The sequence below is a fragment of the Channa argus genome, chromosome 9 (genome assembly GCF_033026475.1).
Source record: "Channa argus isolate prfri chromosome 9, Channa argus male v1.0, whole genome shotgun sequence".
Taxonomy (NCBI): Eukaryota; Metazoa; Chordata; class Actinopteri; order Anabantiformes; family Channidae; genus Channa; species Channa argus.
Window position 1 is genome coordinate 14,057,522 of NC_090205.1, and position 16,910 is coordinate 14,074,431.

General features: G+C 40.2%; 2 protein-coding genes across 3 annotated transcripts in view; one reads left to right on the forward strand and one right to left on the reverse strand.

The window, feature by feature from the left end:
* sox21b (SRY-box transcription factor 21b) overlaps window positions 1–10,445 on the reverse strand; it is a 55,438-nt gene extending 44,993 nt beyond the window's left edge. For both annotated transcript variants that reach the window (XM_067516431.1, XM_067516430.1), the window contains exons 1-7: window positions 10,306–10,445; window positions 9,187–9,403; window positions 8,853–8,977; window positions 8,656–8,675; window positions 8,270–8,364; window positions 7,756–7,898; window positions 2,123–2,202 (exon numbers count right to left, since the gene is read on the reverse strand). The gene's annotated coding sequence lies outside the window, so the exon portion shown is untranslated. The remainder of the gene's footprint in view (window positions 1–2,122; window positions 2,203–7,755; window positions 7,899–8,269; window positions 8,365–8,655; window positions 8,676–8,852; window positions 8,978–9,186; window positions 9,404–10,305) is intronic.
* A 79-nt stretch (window positions 10,446–10,524) lies between these two features.
* On the forward strand, window positions 10,525–16,731 carry cldn10b (claudin 10b). Its single transcript, XM_067516436.1, has 6 exons — window positions 10,525–10,659; window positions 11,663–14,545; window positions 15,291–15,452; window positions 15,545–15,626; window positions 15,725–15,829; window positions 15,978–16,731. Exons 2-6 carry the CDS (start codon window positions 14,326–14,328, stop codon window positions 16,132–16,134), a joined length of 726 nt encoding a protein of 241 aa, XP_067372537.1. The 5' UTR covers window positions 10,525–10,659; window positions 11,663–14,325; the 3' UTR covers window positions 16,135–16,731.
* The last annotated feature ends 179 nt before the right edge of the window (window positions 16,732–16,910 follow it).

Consider the following 16,910-nt stretch of genomic DNA (forward strand, 5'->3'; position numbering starts at 1 on the left):
GTCTGTGCTGGGTTTGTGTTTCTCGCTCTCTAACACACACTTTCTTATGTCTGCTTTACTGCAGACATAATTACTGAAATAATTTAAATTTATGAGCAAATGCTTATGAATTTTTCTCTGACATTAACATTGGCCACTTTACTAGAAGTAACTGTCAGCCAGTGTCTCAGCAAAAACATCCTGACCAGCTGAATTTGTGTGGATGGTTAAGAAGACCTGTGAATATAACTACGGACCTCACAGTTAGTGGTGTGACTTGGTCAAGAGCCTTCGCACAAAATCCTCCACCAAAAGACCCCTGTACTCACCCTTTATTTTCTTGCCCTCCTCCTCTGTCCCCTCTGTGAAAATAGAGGCAACCCAGGATTTAAAGGTCAAGTCCACACAAAAGCTGACGATTCCAAAAGCCTGAGGTGTTTTTAATTGACAAGGGGGAAGAGAGGGGAGAAAGGGCCTTCTCCCCAATATACTAAATTACTACTAAATGAGACCTGTCAAAAAAATAGGGCTCAGGGGTGTAACCAGGTTCCCCCAGCTTCAGGGAATCCCCTTGTTAGTGAATATGGGAGCAGTGCTGAGGGGTGGTGAAGTGCTTACTCCATTATAAAAGGGGGGAGGCTCTGGTGCAAATCCCCACACAGAGGCAGCCTCTCCCCATAGAGAGCGATAAACCAGTTAGGGCATTGTTTATGAAGTTTCACTTTATTCCCCCCGACAACCATTTAAACAATGACCATGGGGAAATGTCCCTTCGTGAATGAGTAACAATAGTTGGGATCAGAAGCTTTTCTGCATGGCTAATACTTTGATAAAAAGAGTGAAAACCTTCCTTCCTGAAAGCATTAGAGACTGCTCCATGAAAGACACCTGCAAACAAGAGCAGAAAGCAGCAAGAACAAAAGTCTTTTGTGCCACCTTTGTCCTCTCTCACATTCACCTCCCATTTTATGCTGCACATAAAGACTGAAGGAAACAATGCTGGACTTGTATATCGTACTCTCATTTTGACACCATTTGATCACCTGTAATTAGCAGCATGTTATTTTTTTTTTTGGAAACGACAGTCTTTTAACTCACTATAACAAAGGCAACAATTAAATATGGTGAAACATATAAATGCATGACATATATAGAGTCTAGCTACATGAGTCTGTTTTTAGTCATGACCTAGTCTACTTTCACTGTTTTGAGTTGGGCCTTATGGGCCTTCTACAAAGTTATTATTTTACTCCAGCCATTATTCATCTTATTATCAAAAATGAGGGGAACTCTAGAAGACAAAAAGCTTTTGTGCGTATGATCTCTTGTGCTTTCAGCATTTAAGATGTCTTTTGTCTACCGTGAGATGGGTATCTGTCACAAACATCACTTAGGCATTGTGGAGGGGGGATTCGTTTTCAGCATGTCTTTGTTCTATTCTTTGGGCCCAACCAAGGAGCCACGCCTGCTCCTCTACCTCGAATTGTGCAGCGAACATTCCCTTCTTTGTGGAGCTAGGTGCATGAGCTGGCTCATCTCCGCAGGCTTTGGTGGGAGATAGCTGTCACTGTGGCAGGGTGGCATTTGGTAACCTAACCAGGTTGTGCACTAGGGTGGCCCTTTGGCTACCGGGCCTATGAGGGAGTAGAGCGTCAGGTAAATTGCGCTAAGAGGAGCTAGTCCTTTTGTGGATCGGTTCTAAGTGACCTGTCCCCTTCCCCCTCTACAACACTCCCAGCTCTACTCCTACAAACACATTATAAGGCTGGTGGTCACATTTTTTCTTCACCATACACATTATCACCCCTCCTCGTCTCCCTAGTATTTTCCTCCATATCTGACAAACCATCACATGGCCTTTATTTTCTCCTTGGTACCTTTCTCTCTCCCAATAACTTGCTTCGTCTCCATACACATTCTCTGAAGGTGCCGCTTCTGTTGTGCCACGCTGAGGGAGCCACGCCCTCAGCCTATGTGCACACTTTTATTAAATCTGTGCAGGCGCTGGGCCGCGCTGGCGGGTAATCCTACAGTAATTGTTTCCAGATTAGGGGACCCGGGCCACAAAGCAGGTTTACCCAGGCATGAAATGGCCTCCCCATGCTGCATCGCCAGCGACCAAACCTGCCGAGGTGAGACTCACCTGGATAAAGTCCACAAACGTTCATGGGAGCAGAGAGTCCAGGTAACCGATGTCCTTCAAAAACCTGTTGAGGATTCTTCCTGAGAAACAACACAACAAAAGAGAACACATTAGACAAGATCAGAGCAGAGGTCTATGTGATATAATCACACATTTACAGCTGAATATTCTTTTATTGGTTACAAAGATGCCAACTGTGTCATTTTGTAAAATCAGAATTAATGCAGTGAAATGAGGTTCAAAATTAAGTGATTATTCGTATGTGTCAAATAACTGGCAAATCTAACTCAAAAATAGTCATCTGATATTTTAAAGGAGAAATATAAGTCAAACACTGATATGCTTTATCCATTAGTAACTCTGCACCCATAAAAACCAATATTTTGTTTTAATTTCCTTCAGTCTCTCTAGACTATTGAGCAACTGTTACAAAACTCAAATCCAATTTAAACCAACAGAGCTTATACACTGAGTGTGATATCAGATTAAAAAAACACAGAGCTATCTAGATTAAACAATGAATCATTATTTGTCTGGCGTTTCATAAAGACTGGCCTACTCTTGGCTGAATACGTAAGGGAACCTTTTGTTTGAAAACAAAAGGGCAACAGAAGCTGCGTACCTGCCTTTATGTTCTGACTGGCAGTGTCAATGACGTTAATTGAGTTGCCTCCAATCTGCTCAGGTGTTCATTATTTTGGCTGGTGCTCTGCAGGTGCTGCGGCAGCCCTTTATTGTTACTCCTTTAGTAACTTTGCTCCCCTATTCTGATCCCACAGCACATAAGATTACACCCCAGCTGCGTTCACACACTGTTTACTGCAGGGTCAGTGATAGCCAATCCCCACACTAAACTTCCTAGAGGCAGACAAGACAGAAAGGCTTTCTCTATCTCTGTCCCTGAAGGAAGCCTCCAGACTCTCAGAGGCAGACAAAAAGTGGTGCCGGCAATGCTACGACGGATCTGGGCTCGAATTAAAAGAACAAGTTGTGGCTATGTAGCGCGTACTAGACTGTATATACGCTGCCAACGTGCCTCGTGAATTTTGTCATATTGTTTCATACTATACTTAAGCAACTCATTGTCTCTCACAGTGACACATCATTTACCAAACAATAATGAGGCGAATGCACATAAAGCAGCCCTCGCATTTAGGATAAAAGCTCTGATAGCGGAAAAAGTAACCACGCAAGCATGCAGATGACTTTATCTATGCTCAGCGAATAGGCCATGAAACAGGGTTGGACTCGGGTACAGGACCGAGAGTGAAAATGGCTAAGTGGCACGTTGGCGCAATGTGTTGGTATGGCACTCTGGAGGCGTGGTGAAGCCATGGCACCACTGACCTGAAAGTTGCCTCCCAGTCACTCCTATGGAGGTGGGCCCTGTAATCACCTCTCTCCACGGCCATAAGCAGCTTACAGCTTTATCCAAAATGCCGCTCCCGCCTAAAAACATGCATGCAGACGAGGCCAGGCTCCCCATAACAGCCATTGCATAAACCCAGCCAGAGCATTATTCTCTACAACAACCCAGCAATGCTCTACATCAGTACTGATTCAAAGTCAAGTGGCATAAGCATGTTGTACACTTGGAGGCAGACTAATCTTATTCACAGTGTGAGTGCCCCTTTAGCATACAGACATCCTGAGGGGAGGGTTCAAGCAAGGGGATACAGCTACTACTGTACTATAGCAGTGAAGAATATCACTGCTTTAGTCTGGGAATGAGGGGAATACTTGTCAAAGTGTGTTTGTGGAAGATCCAATAATATTGTATGTAATTTCACTGTCTAAGCCATAGATGACCCAAATTCATGCATATCTGACAAACAATGCCAATAAGGAAAAGATAGGTTTCTCTGGGTTACATCATACCATGGTTGGAGGGTGTTAGAGCAGAGAACATCAGACAGCTATCAGCTGTTTGACAAGCGGCTCAGTTAACAGAGAGTTTCAGAGAGGATGAAGTAAAAACCCTTCTCCATCCTGCGCAGACTATAGAGGGGATACATTACAGTGATGCAGTTACACAAAGACATTCACTGCATGGAAATGCCTATGAGGTAAGATCGGCATGGGACAATGGCTTCAATCACTATGGGTGGTTGTCAACAATATCACCTATTGTGTAGAGAGGGGTATAGACGTTTCAGGATATCAGCAGCATTAGTATCAAACAATTTCTCATGGTTTAAGACTCCAGGGGTGATTTGCACCACTTTTTCAGGCTCAGGAAATATCAAGCCCTCCCAACTAAGGTGTCCCCTTAGGTGGAGATATTAGGTGAGCAGGGCCCCCAATCAGACTTAAAGAAGTGGAACAGTGGGGTCCAGCTAGAGCAGGGCGTGTGGCAAATCGCTGTTCCCTGTAAACATCAAGATAAGGGGACAACTCAGAGCTGCTCCATGTGTGGGCCCCAGTGCAGTTGGAGGGGCCTTTCAGTGAGGCAAGTGTGATAATGAAGGAATACTGGGGAGGGGACTGCCAAGGCTGGAGGTGGCACAGCTCACCTGCACTTGCATGAAGGGACCATCGGCCTGGGGCAGCCTCCCACCGCCGGCGCCTTGCTGCCAATACTAATACATTCTAAATCCATTCTCTTCGCTCACACCGCCAGGCTCCTGCAATCTCCTCTCCTTTCCTTTCATGCAATTAAATAGTGGAAGTGCCGAGCGAGTGGGAGCCCTATCAGCCATACTGCACACACACACGGCTCCATCTCCACATTCAATTTACACACTTCGATATCATCATCCTCTCTGCAGTACTTCCTCCACTTCGCTCCTAACACTCTTGCATCCCAGACCTGAAATACAGACATTAAAAACATTGCCTCAGTAGACACAATTAGAATCTCACATCACTGACTACAGAAGATCTAAAGTTCCCCACGTCAACAGCTATTGAGTGACACCCAGCGCTGAGATGGCCTACTATACTGATGTGAAAGGGGGATGGTCAAAGCCTGTGTGTGCATGTGTGTGTGTGTGTGTGTGTGTGTTGACTGACACTCCACTCCTTGACTGTGCTGATGAGCTGAAGCCCTGGCCTGCAGTCTCTGAGGGGATTAGCCCACTCAATGACACTAAATTACAGGGATCAACATCAGCTCAACACATCCACCGCTGTCTGTGCTGCTTTAACTGGATCACATTTGGATGAACAGCTGTAATAAGACTGTACATACTGCTAAAATTGAACACGAATCCATTAAGTTCAGTAAATTCATAGAATAGAAGAAATAGCAGTCTGTATTAGTGTCAACATCATCTAGTTATGTCAAAATGCACTAAAGAGCACTGTTGCAAAATATAAATGTTCTAATCACCAAAAGCCCCAACTTGGAAATCTTCACTGAGCACAAAAGAATATGACACAGAACCATGATGCAAATGGTGCAGTGGCATTCAGTAGCTGATACAGAGGAGCTACAATGACTCTCCATCAATCACAATCACCACAGCTGTAGTCAATTGTTATAAACCCGTTCATAGAATAATAAATAAGACCTTTGAGCAGTGAAGCTTGAAATGGTAACCTTTCACTCCGAGGACAGCTATCAAACACTGGGCCTGTTGAGCAGCAGTACACCTATCACTTACACATGTAAACAGTTGTCAAATCACTTACAACACATAGGCACACAGTTACAATTTATCCACACTTATGGAAAGACCCCAATGGTTGTAGTTGACTACTAATGTAAAAAAGAAAAGAAAAAAAATCTCCCTAACAGAAAAAACATTAAGAGAGTAGCAATGACAACAATTGCCTTTGTCCTCATCTTTGTTATAAGGTTTCCCCTCAGTGGATGAATTGGTTGAAAAAAAATAATAGCGGGAGAATAAAAATAATTAATGTAAATAAGTTCAACTTATTTATATATGAGATTTAAGGGCATAATAGAAATAAGGTCAAGTTCATGCTTAAGCTACTGTTGACTGGATAATAGACTAAAGAAAAAAACCCGTCTGGGACAGCGGTCTATAAATCCAGTCAGACACACAGTGTTGTTACAACCCGGAGGCCAAGCTGTAATGACTGGACTGGTCATACAATAGTTACTGATAGCAGCACAACAGCAATCAGATAGCAGTGTCTGTTAAGCCTCTCCTTTGCGGCACTATTAAACAGATTATTACATTATTCAAAGTGTTTGTTCACCTCCTGTGTTTAGATTACCGAGCAAGGCACACCCAGATAAGCAGTCAGGTAGTCCAATATGTAACAAAACAGCAGCAGCAAAAACAAAAGCCCAAGATTAAGACCTGCAGTGTTTGAACCGAACACGGTTTTGCAAAGCTTTGTCACTACACCCACTTCTAATGCAAGTAGAAACCGCAAGCACCTGAACACCCTCAAATCAAATTTAGACTTGTTTTACCAGCTTATTATGACTCATTATACAGATACAAGTTTCCTTCTCGTTGAGAATTCCCACCCGAGCTGATTGTGTTGTACACGCATGTCACTATGACGAGATTAGCCTGAGTAATTATCCGCTGACAGGTGAACAATGCTCCAGAAAAATTTAAGTTATCAAAGTGGGCCACTTGACAGTTGACTCTGGATATGAATTATAGATTGGAATGACATCACTTCACATAATTAAAAGTTTTTTTAATTATTATAATAAAATCATAGCGAGATGATCAAAATATTTTGCAAACAAATCGTGCATGTTTTTTTTTTGGCCTCCATTTAAAAAGATATGTAAAATATATATATATATATATATATATATATATATATATATATATATATATATATATATTAGGCAGGTTTCCCTAAGCAATGTCAGACATTTTTGGAGTGTTTGTACACTTCATGTCCATCTGCCCACTCCATTGACCCAGTAGCTACAGCCTACAAAGCTAATGAAATAATCGAAGATTTCTGATACAGCGCACAAGACAAATACGTCTGTATTTACACAGCTCTACAGTCCAAATACAACACTGTCCAAGATCTAGTGCAAACAGTATTTATTCAATATGATTGTTTGCTTTTTTGTTCGGGCCCACAATAAAAATGATAGCACTCTCTTTATTCATTTTCAAATATATTATGGCTAATATTAAGTCAAATCAAAATGTTGTTTTAGATAACCAACAGCATAAATCCCATAAATACACAGAAAACCATGTTTAAGCTTGTATGACTAAATAAATAATCTTAATTATATACTTGATATTAGTTACTCTGATATTTAACAGTTGTTAATTCTATTTATGCACAAATTAAATTAACACTTTAAAATGGTTAACATGTAAATTCTTTGTATAAAAATTACTAATTACTAATATGAGTTTTTAAATCTAAAAAGGTGTTACAACTTAACTCAGTACAACATGAAATTTTATGTAATATCAAGCGCTAAATACTTTAATTTTAACTATCAACTATAAAGTGCAAAAATAAGGATGTTTCTAAAGGGGGCTGTAAGATAGCAAATTAAGTAACAGTCTGCTCTCTAGTGGTGAGATGCTAGAACAAAAACTTCTAAAGCAGGACACACTGGAGTTAACGTCTCATAATCATTGCATCATTTCTGTATAACATTGAATATGCTGGAAATAAGTTAATAGATTTTTTTAAATGTGAACTGGATATGACAGTGAGTCACTTACCAATTGGTTTGATATGAAGAAGTGCAGTGGGTTCTGGAGGACGGCATTAAACATGGTGTGTAAAGTTTCGCCCAAGCTCACCAGGACTTTAAAGAAGAGCAAGCTGCCTAGGAAGCCAAATGTGACCGAAGTGGCTTCTGAACCTGACAAACACACAGAAAAGAAATACAACGTTGCTTTTGTGTGTGTACCAATCTCAGCTACCATCATTTAGCATGCATAGACTTCACTTTAATTCTTTCTCAAAATTATGCCTTAAATGCTGAGCCCTAATTACGAAAACAAAGCCTAAAAGAATGCAAAGAGGTCACAGAAAGACAGTCAGAGCAATCCAACAGCATCCAACAAGAAAGGCACTGCTATCTCCCTGTACAGCTGAGGCCCATGTACACATACACTGGGCCTTGAAGGCCTTGGGCCACAGCCAAAGAACTGTGGATCTGTTCAATGAATGGCTGGCGTATTCAGAGCTTTAACACTACACAAAAAGCAATGTGTGCTCAGTGAGCTTCACCTGCGTAAACACCTAGGTACAGGTCAAGGTCCAGCTGCCGAAGGAAGCTGCCATTGAGGAGCTCTGTCACATTGGTGTGCTTCTGTTCAGAGGCCCTGGAAGTCAGCCACAAAAGAAACAAAAATCCACAAGGACAAATAAACACAACAGAGAAAGAAAGCTGCAACATGAAAGCGTCATTAAAACACATTCCCCCCTATCCTAAAGCACAAGGTCAGTTTCAACAAGTAATAGAATGCCAAGAAAAACAGTTTGGTTCAGCTGTATTAAATCATCAACCATTTCCAGTCTGAGGAAATTTGTCATGTTTGGCTTACAAAACCTGTTATTCTGACTTTCTTTGAAGCATCCATGTTTTTCAGAGTGTAAAAGAAACAAAATCTCACCAGCAAGCAAGCCACCTGTCCTGCAAAACAAACACAAAAATTAATTATTAATTTTGTAAATTGAACACAATTATTGATTGCATGTTTTTGGATAGTTCAATGTGATATAGAATACACTTCATATAAATTGCATTTTATTTCATTCTTCCAAAATTAGCAGAAAACAGACACATAATTAATCAAAGAGATAAACTCACATGTGCCAGTGCATTGAAAAAAATTGAGGCTCTAGAGCACCAGGAAGTTAGCGTCCACCATAAAATATTTCTCATAGGCCGACGTTTCCTTCTGAGCGGCTTTCCACCTCTGTTTGTTGCACTACCTACAGATAGACACTAGTATTAAAACCAGTCACTCAGCATAGCATCAACTCAAGAAAAAGGTGAGTATCTTCTGCTCTCTAGTGGCTACAAGGATGCACAACAGGCATTTTTGCAACATGATGCAGTCATACATGTATGGTCATGCAACTTTTTTCACTAATGAATACTTTTATTAATTTGAGTAATGAGAGGTTTTACATATACTTACCACTGACTCCACTGTGTTCCTTCAATCAAAGAAGGCAGAGAAAAGGAAATAAAAGATATGGAGAACATGGAGGTGTTGGGAAAGATACGGGAGTGTGGGAGACAGTCCCAGAGATGGGACTAATACCCTGCCTTTCCTCCTCCTGGACTTCATCTTTAAGGAGGAAGTTAAAGTTTAGTCCAGTCTCGTTCAAAGTTCATCCTGTCACCATCTGACCCTGTTAAAAAATAAAAGAGGACACATACAGTACTGTAGTCATGATACTTACAATGACGTAATATTAAAGCAAAACAGGGGTGAATCTTTGCCAGTATTTCAAAGAACAAAGTTAGAGCTAGCAGGAGGAAAAAGGCAAACATCTAGAAACTGGCTAATATTCTCCTAAAGAGTCAATAAGAACTAAACATGAGCTATTACAAGATGAGAGAAAATTCCACTTGACCCATTAAGAAGCTGATTACAATAGAATAATAAGGAATAAAGAGTTCTGATCAACAAATTAGCATGAAACAGGCAGTCTTACACTAATGCCATGCATCTACTTTGTAAGTTCATAGGTCAGATGCCTAAAATAAACACACATTCACATACATCAATTTGTTAACAAGAATTTTAACTTTTAAGAAATAAAATCATTTTCTTGCACAAAACTGGGTGAGAAAATTAACTGCACTACAAGGTGTAAAACTGGAGCTTATCTTAGCGTAAACACTTTTGTTCAGAAAGAAACAGCAACAGCATAGAGCTTCATACATACCACACAGACATAATAAGGGTCTTGCAGGATGAATATGTTGAGAGATATGCTAAACCAGAATTCATTTTAAATAATCTTGGCATCCTAGGAGTCAAAATACTTAAAGTTTCCATTATGTCAGCCAATTGGATGGACCCAACAACAACTAATCATGAAGTAAAGCCCTGTACTGACTTCAGGTTTTACTAATATAAAACTGCAAGAGAAAAGTGATTCCAAATTATGAAGCATGGACTACTAACTTACAAATATGTTCTAAGAGTTTTAATAGTGTGTGCATGTGGCTAGACAACAAAACCTAACCTTTCCAGCTTATACAGGTCCAACAGAGAAAAATACATAGATTTGCCATAATGACTCACCTTTTGATAGATCATGTGACACGTGGTTATCCAGATTTTCATGACCCTCTCCCTGACATGGTAAAAACATAGTTGATGAAGAGTAGCCAGACCGATGGATAACAAAGCAGCCAGCAGCATAGCTGTAAGCCTCACAGACTGTGTCTGTGTTGACGAACTCTCGAAGGACTCGATCAGTTTCACTTTGCTACTTCCTGATAGACAATGGGATTTAAAGCAGATATGTGGATGTGCATTAATTATTAATGCAGGATCGCACGCTGCAGATGTCTGCCTTCACTGTGTGACTGCACCGTACTTTATTTCTAAAATTCAAATGAGTAAAATCTCCAGTAGCAATGAAGAAGAACTTTGGTAAGTGTTGCTATGCCCTGATTATTTGCAGCCTGTTTAACTACTTTATTCCAGTACCTTGTAAAAACATGTAGTGAAAAGAAAAGCCATGACGTCGAGCCAGTAAACATTAGCTAAGTCCAAGGTACTCACTATAATATATAATATTATAGTGAGTCTGATTACCATTTAAATCAGACTGAATTCTAGTTTGATATGAATAGATGCTGCTTATTCAAGCTGCTTCATTCATGGGTTGCAAAACCCAAATTCTGAATGTGGGAGTTGTTCAGACCAACACGAATAAAATCTCTACTTCTGTGCAATCTGTAATAAAACTCAAACCAATGAAACGGACATTTACATTGAAGCTGACTTCATGATCCTGCTCGGGACCATGTTTGAGCATTAGATTATAGTGCTCAGCTTAATTCTGTAAAATGCATTGACCTGAAAGCTTTTCAGTCAACACTTTGTACAAGCTGAGCCAAACAATAGTGCAACATTTGTAGATCACCCCTAAATAATCCGAAAACACAGAGAAACAACACTGTCAAACTAAATAATAAACGATATTTAAGATCATACCACTGCAGTTCCTCCCCATGTGTATCAGATGCATCCTCATCAATACTTTGTATTGTATCGGCCAGCTGGGGCTAAGTATATAAAAGCATGTTCAGTGGTTACGATGATTACCAAATAAATTACCTTTATGTAAGCGTGAGCAAAAGAGGATTAAAAAATAAGCACATTTACTAAAGTTAATATGTGCGTTTTTAGGAAGGACCTGCTGCACTCTTTACTCCTCCACTTTTCCCTGACAGCTGCAGTGCTTACTCACAATGCTGAGCGTGTTAACTGTGAACGGTGAAATCAAAATGCTGAGTCTGAAAATTGCCCGCTTCTCCACCGCCTTCACATAAAGACAACTCATTACTCCTCCGCTGCACCTTTCACAACATTTATATAACTTAATGCGTTAAACTCAATTGCTTGTTTTTTGTTTTTGTTTTTTTCTTAGCATAAGACAATTAGAGGAGGACGGTGGACAGGGGTCAAGACAACACAAGGACGCTCCGTGCGGGCGGTTAGTTACAGTCTGAAGAAAACAGTCGCTGCAGGTGATTTCAGTGTTTGCCAATGCTTCTGTGTACCGACGTGCAGGACATGTTCACTACAGGAAACGCGCAGGAGCGTTGGATGTCAGGTGAGCCGCGCGCTGTGTCTAACCCCGCCCACCGCTTCAGGACTGGCTGACGTAAGTGTCCATCACTCTACGGACACGTCATGAACTCTGTCCTTCTTTTGCCAATGTTGTAGAAATATGCTCAACAACAAACGGTAAAGTAAAGAGAAGGCTCTCAATGTTGGTCCTCAAGGACTCCTGCTCTGCTTGTTTTCCAACTAACCCTGCACTACCCACTGCTCATCACCTGGATCAGGTGTGTTCCGTCCAAGGGAAGCTGGAAGATACAATTTTAGATAAGGGTGGAGTGGGGAAACACAGCGAATTGGTATCTTCCAGCTTTTGATTGACTGAGCACACCTGTTCCAGGTAATCAGCAGTGGGCAGTGCAGGGTTAGTCAAGAAGAGAAGAAAAAATAAAAAGCAAATTAAAGATATATTGTAATCACATTTTTATGTACTTTTATTTTATATGTGTTTCTTCATAATAATACTTTGCATCTATTGTCAATACATTACGTCAACTGACAAGGTGCTTTGATATTATCAGCACCATCTCATGGCGGCATAAGTCTTTACAACGGCTACCAGCAAGGGCTCAAATTCACATCTTAAAAGTTTAATTAGTTGGTTGTTTTCTTATGGTAATCATGAAATATCTCTGCCATGTAACAGAAACCCTTTTCCTGTAGTTGCTGCAACATGAAAGTGGCTGGAGTGGCTGTTAATAAGTCATCTAAATCCTGCCGCTTAGGTTTGTGTGGAGGTTCAAGCACTGTATTACTCACAGATACTGAGGAAGGTGGCCGGTACAACGTGACTCATTCACTTTTCCTTGTGTCTTGTATCGGTGGTTTCTCAGTTATTTTTCATTTTATTTATGATGGATATTTCACTGAAAGGATACCTCTGTTTTGCGGGGATGTTTACACCTTGAAGCTGCCCAGTACAACCACAGTCTGACTTGTACCCACTTAGCAGCTGTGATAAAGGACCTTGCTCAAGGGCAACACATGGTGTTGATACAGAGTGCTGCTTTTCAGTTTTTTCCTACTTGATTCAATCGTGCTATTTTGTGTCGCTTTAGATATTGTTTGAGAGTCAAAGCTTAGTTTTGTCGTGAACTGCTCAAGAAGAGCATTAACTTTGGACAGCTACAGATTTGATTATAAAGTTTCTCACATTGACTGTTAAACCAAACAAAAACGTCAGGGCCTTTCAGTGTGGATTTTACAGGTTACCCCCAAAACTGTGTGGGCATCCTCCTGTGTCCTCCTCCATTCCAAAAATATGCAATGTCCCCTACGTTTTAATGGCTGTTTGTCTCATTATTGCTGTTCAGGTGACCCTTCATCAAGACTAGGACTCTCAGTCCCTGCATATAGTTTTTGTCTGAACTTTGTACTCTTCATGTTGTTCTAAGGTGTTCTTTGGAGGGGGGCACTGTGGTGCAGGAGGTAGAGTGGTCGTCCACCAATCCCCCTGTTGCTGGTTCCATCCCCGGCTCCTCTGGTCACATGTTGAAGTTTCCTTGAGCTCAACCTCAACTTGGTTGCTCGCGGTGACTGTTGGCCAGCTGCATAGAAGCTCCCCCCGTGTGGGAGTGTGTGTGTGTGTGTGTGATTGTGAGTACAAATGGGTGAATGAAAAGCAGTGCAAAGTGCTTTGAGTACCAATAGGTAGAAAGACGCTATATAAGTCCAGGCCATTTACCCTGTGTACAAATTACTATGCCTTTCTGGATGGTGAAAACAGGCAGAGAAATGTGAATGCTACCATTAGGCGAAGAATTCCCATATATTCCCATATATTTTCTCTGTTGCCATGTTTACTGACATTCTGAAATGTCATATGACAGATTTGCCAAAGTGTCCTGCTTTGTATCATTACATTTGGTTATAACCCATCTCCACACACATCAGCAAGTAAAATCAAATAGTTTTACAAAGCAGTGTGGGGGACAGATTTAATAATGTTGTTAATAATGTGTTTGCATGGATTGAGGACTAACGTGTGATAAGCACATAAGTACATAAATAATTATGTGAGAAAGTACATATAAGCATACATTCATCAGAATAAATATGTATGTTCTCTTATATGACTTAATAATATTAGCCCATACAAAAGAGGCACACATACACACAGCTACTCCATAGAGTTTCCTTTTAAATTTCTTACAGTTGTCACAAAACTGCATCCAGAACTTTCTGTCTCCTCAGTCCCCATCCTGTAACACTGTGAGTCACAGTGACGCATAGTGGATGAGGGGTTGAGAGACGCTATAATGGACCATTGGCTCCTTTTTGATGTTTATGGCAAACTCCTCCCTACAGAATATAACAGTCCACAACACATTAACTATCAATCCCAGCCTGTCCATAGATCCTACTAGTGCAGAGCTCAGCTACATTTACTAGCCACTGAAGCATTACTCAATTTAAGGCAGCACCTTAGCATCTTAAATACCCTCCTCAGGAGTGCGTCTTGTCTGCATCATGAGTAGCATGTTTCAGGAGACCTTGGCCTTTGTCTTAGCGGCTTCAGGGTGGGTTCTTGTGTCCTCAACCTTGGCGACCGACTACTGGCAGGTGTCTTCAAATGATGGCAGTGTTATCACTACATCTACCTTCTGGTCCAATTTGTGGAAGGATTGTGTCACTGATTCAACAGGACTGTCCAACTGCAGAGACTTTCCCTCAATGCTGGCCTTAAATGGTGAGCTTTATTTCATTTTGGTTGGGTGCTTGGACTTTCTGCCTTTGACTGTGCTTGTGAGGGTTTTGTGTGTCTGTTTTATTATTGTTTGCAAAGGTATAATTCAGTGATTTAGTTTTTGTGTCTATCAGGTTATGTACACATAGTATTGTCTCATGTACTTTAATTTGTCTTACAGCCTACTTTTCTTATTTTAGTGTAGCGGTGATTCATCCTCACTAAATTAGTATCTAAAGTGTATATATACGTCTTTCTATGGCTTCTTCTCCCTCTTAATTCTGTTTAAAAATTCAGGTTAAAAGCCAATGCTAATGGCTGTGATAAGGTCTAATGAAAAGCCCTACAAGGAACTACTCATTTGGTTCCAATTATGTCAATGTTTAGCCTCAGTTCTTAGAGCCTGAAAGCTATAAAGGAGATTTACTGGGAATCTCAGGAGATTTCTACCACGGATGGCTAGTTTTAGTGGTTACATTGCAGGGTAATATTTGTCTCAAAATTACATTTGAATTGGACATGTCATACCATGGCAACCACCACACTACCATGAAGTGCCTCAAAACGCTTGTGGTTACTCATAATAATTAGTTTTTCTTGCTTTACGTGTAAATTGGAAACATGGTCAATAACTCATTGACCTTGCGGTGTGCAGATGTGAGAGGGAATGCAGAATGACAGAGCAGAAGCACAGTAGGGAAAAAAAATCATTTGTTACCTACAAGTAGATTTCTATTTAATGTTGCAGGTTATATCCAAGCTTGTAGAGGACTGATGATTGCAGCTGTCTGTCTGGGCTTTTTTGCGTCCATTTTTGCCCTTATTGGAATGAAGTGCACCAAAATTGGAGGAACGGACAAAAACAAAGCCAGGATTGCCTGTTTTGCTGGTGTAGACTTCATTCTTTGTGGTAAGTAAACCAAATTGTAAAAGGACAAAAAAAAAAACAAACACATTTTCTGCAGATGTAATTCAGTTGCCTTTTCTTCTTCTTGTTTTGAGGCCTCTGTTCACTGTCATCATGCTCCCTCTACGCACACCGGATAACGTCAGAGTTTTTTGATCCAATGTTTATGGACATGAAGTAAAAAAATTCTGTATATATTTAAAATGTATATTTTTTTAATTGTGTGCCCACCAATTAAGAAACACAACCATTAAGCATGTGTTTTTTGTCTGTAGGTATGAACTGGGAGCAGCTCTCTTTATCGGCTGGGCAGGTTCCATCCTCTGTATCCTGGGAGGCAGCGTGCTCTGCTTCTCTATTTCAGATTCGTTTACCAAAAGGTTTGTACAATATGAATAAAACATACAATGTTTACAATATTCAGAAGATAGAAGTGGTTAATAACCTGTCTTGTGTATCAGTTTTGTTGAGTCGTATACAGGAGGTGTTTGATTTATGAAGATGTGTGTGTGCTTTGTCTGTTTGCAGCCACAGTCAGGCAAACTATATCTACAAAGGTGCTGCCAGACATTCTCATATCTCCTCCCACCCAAGAGGGCAAGCAAAGTCTGTAAACCAGAGACCGCCTCCAGACAACAGCAACTCCTCCAGGGTGCAGCACTTTGATAAGAATGTATATGTTTGAATGATATGAATATAAAACACTTTTATTCAAAGCCACCAGTAAGGCTTAAAAAAATATATACTAGTATAAAAGATACAGAACACAGTATGAAACTTGCTGGTTTCTGTCTAACAACAGCAGATTTTGCTGACAAGGATGAAGTTTTAAATATGTACATGTTTGTCCCAAAGGTGTATGACACCGTTTACTAGAGAATTTAGATGAACGAAGACAGCTTCAACATTTGGCAGTAATTTATATTGCTTTGCACCAAATGTTAATCTAACAGCAAAACCAAAATCATTTGGCTCTTTCTAATCAAATAAATAGCTGTACATTGTTTTCAATGAGTTTCAATGGGTTTGTATTATTTTGTAAGACATTTACTTTGCTGGCTTTAACTGAAAGTAGCCTGCATATTGTGTTAATCTGTAATGCCAATATATAACAGTCAAACAGACTTTTTAACATGTTACTCATGAGTTTGTAATAAGTAAATATCAACAAAGATATAAAAGGGGTACATGTTACCAATTCTTTCTTTAAGTAATGAAATGTAACTAATGATGAGCAGTTTTGAGAGCACAGACTAGTGACAAAAATCAAACAACATGAAATAAAAAGGAGTTGCTGAAGATTCTATTTTTGTTCCTGTCAGTTGTTTTCACATCTGCTTCTCAGTGATATTGTAAGCACATAATAATTCTTTATGTTATGGTCCAAAAAGGATTTAATTGTAAAAAGGGTGCTAGAAGTGATGTAAAGCATCTAAAGTGAGAGGCATACTCCAGAAAGTT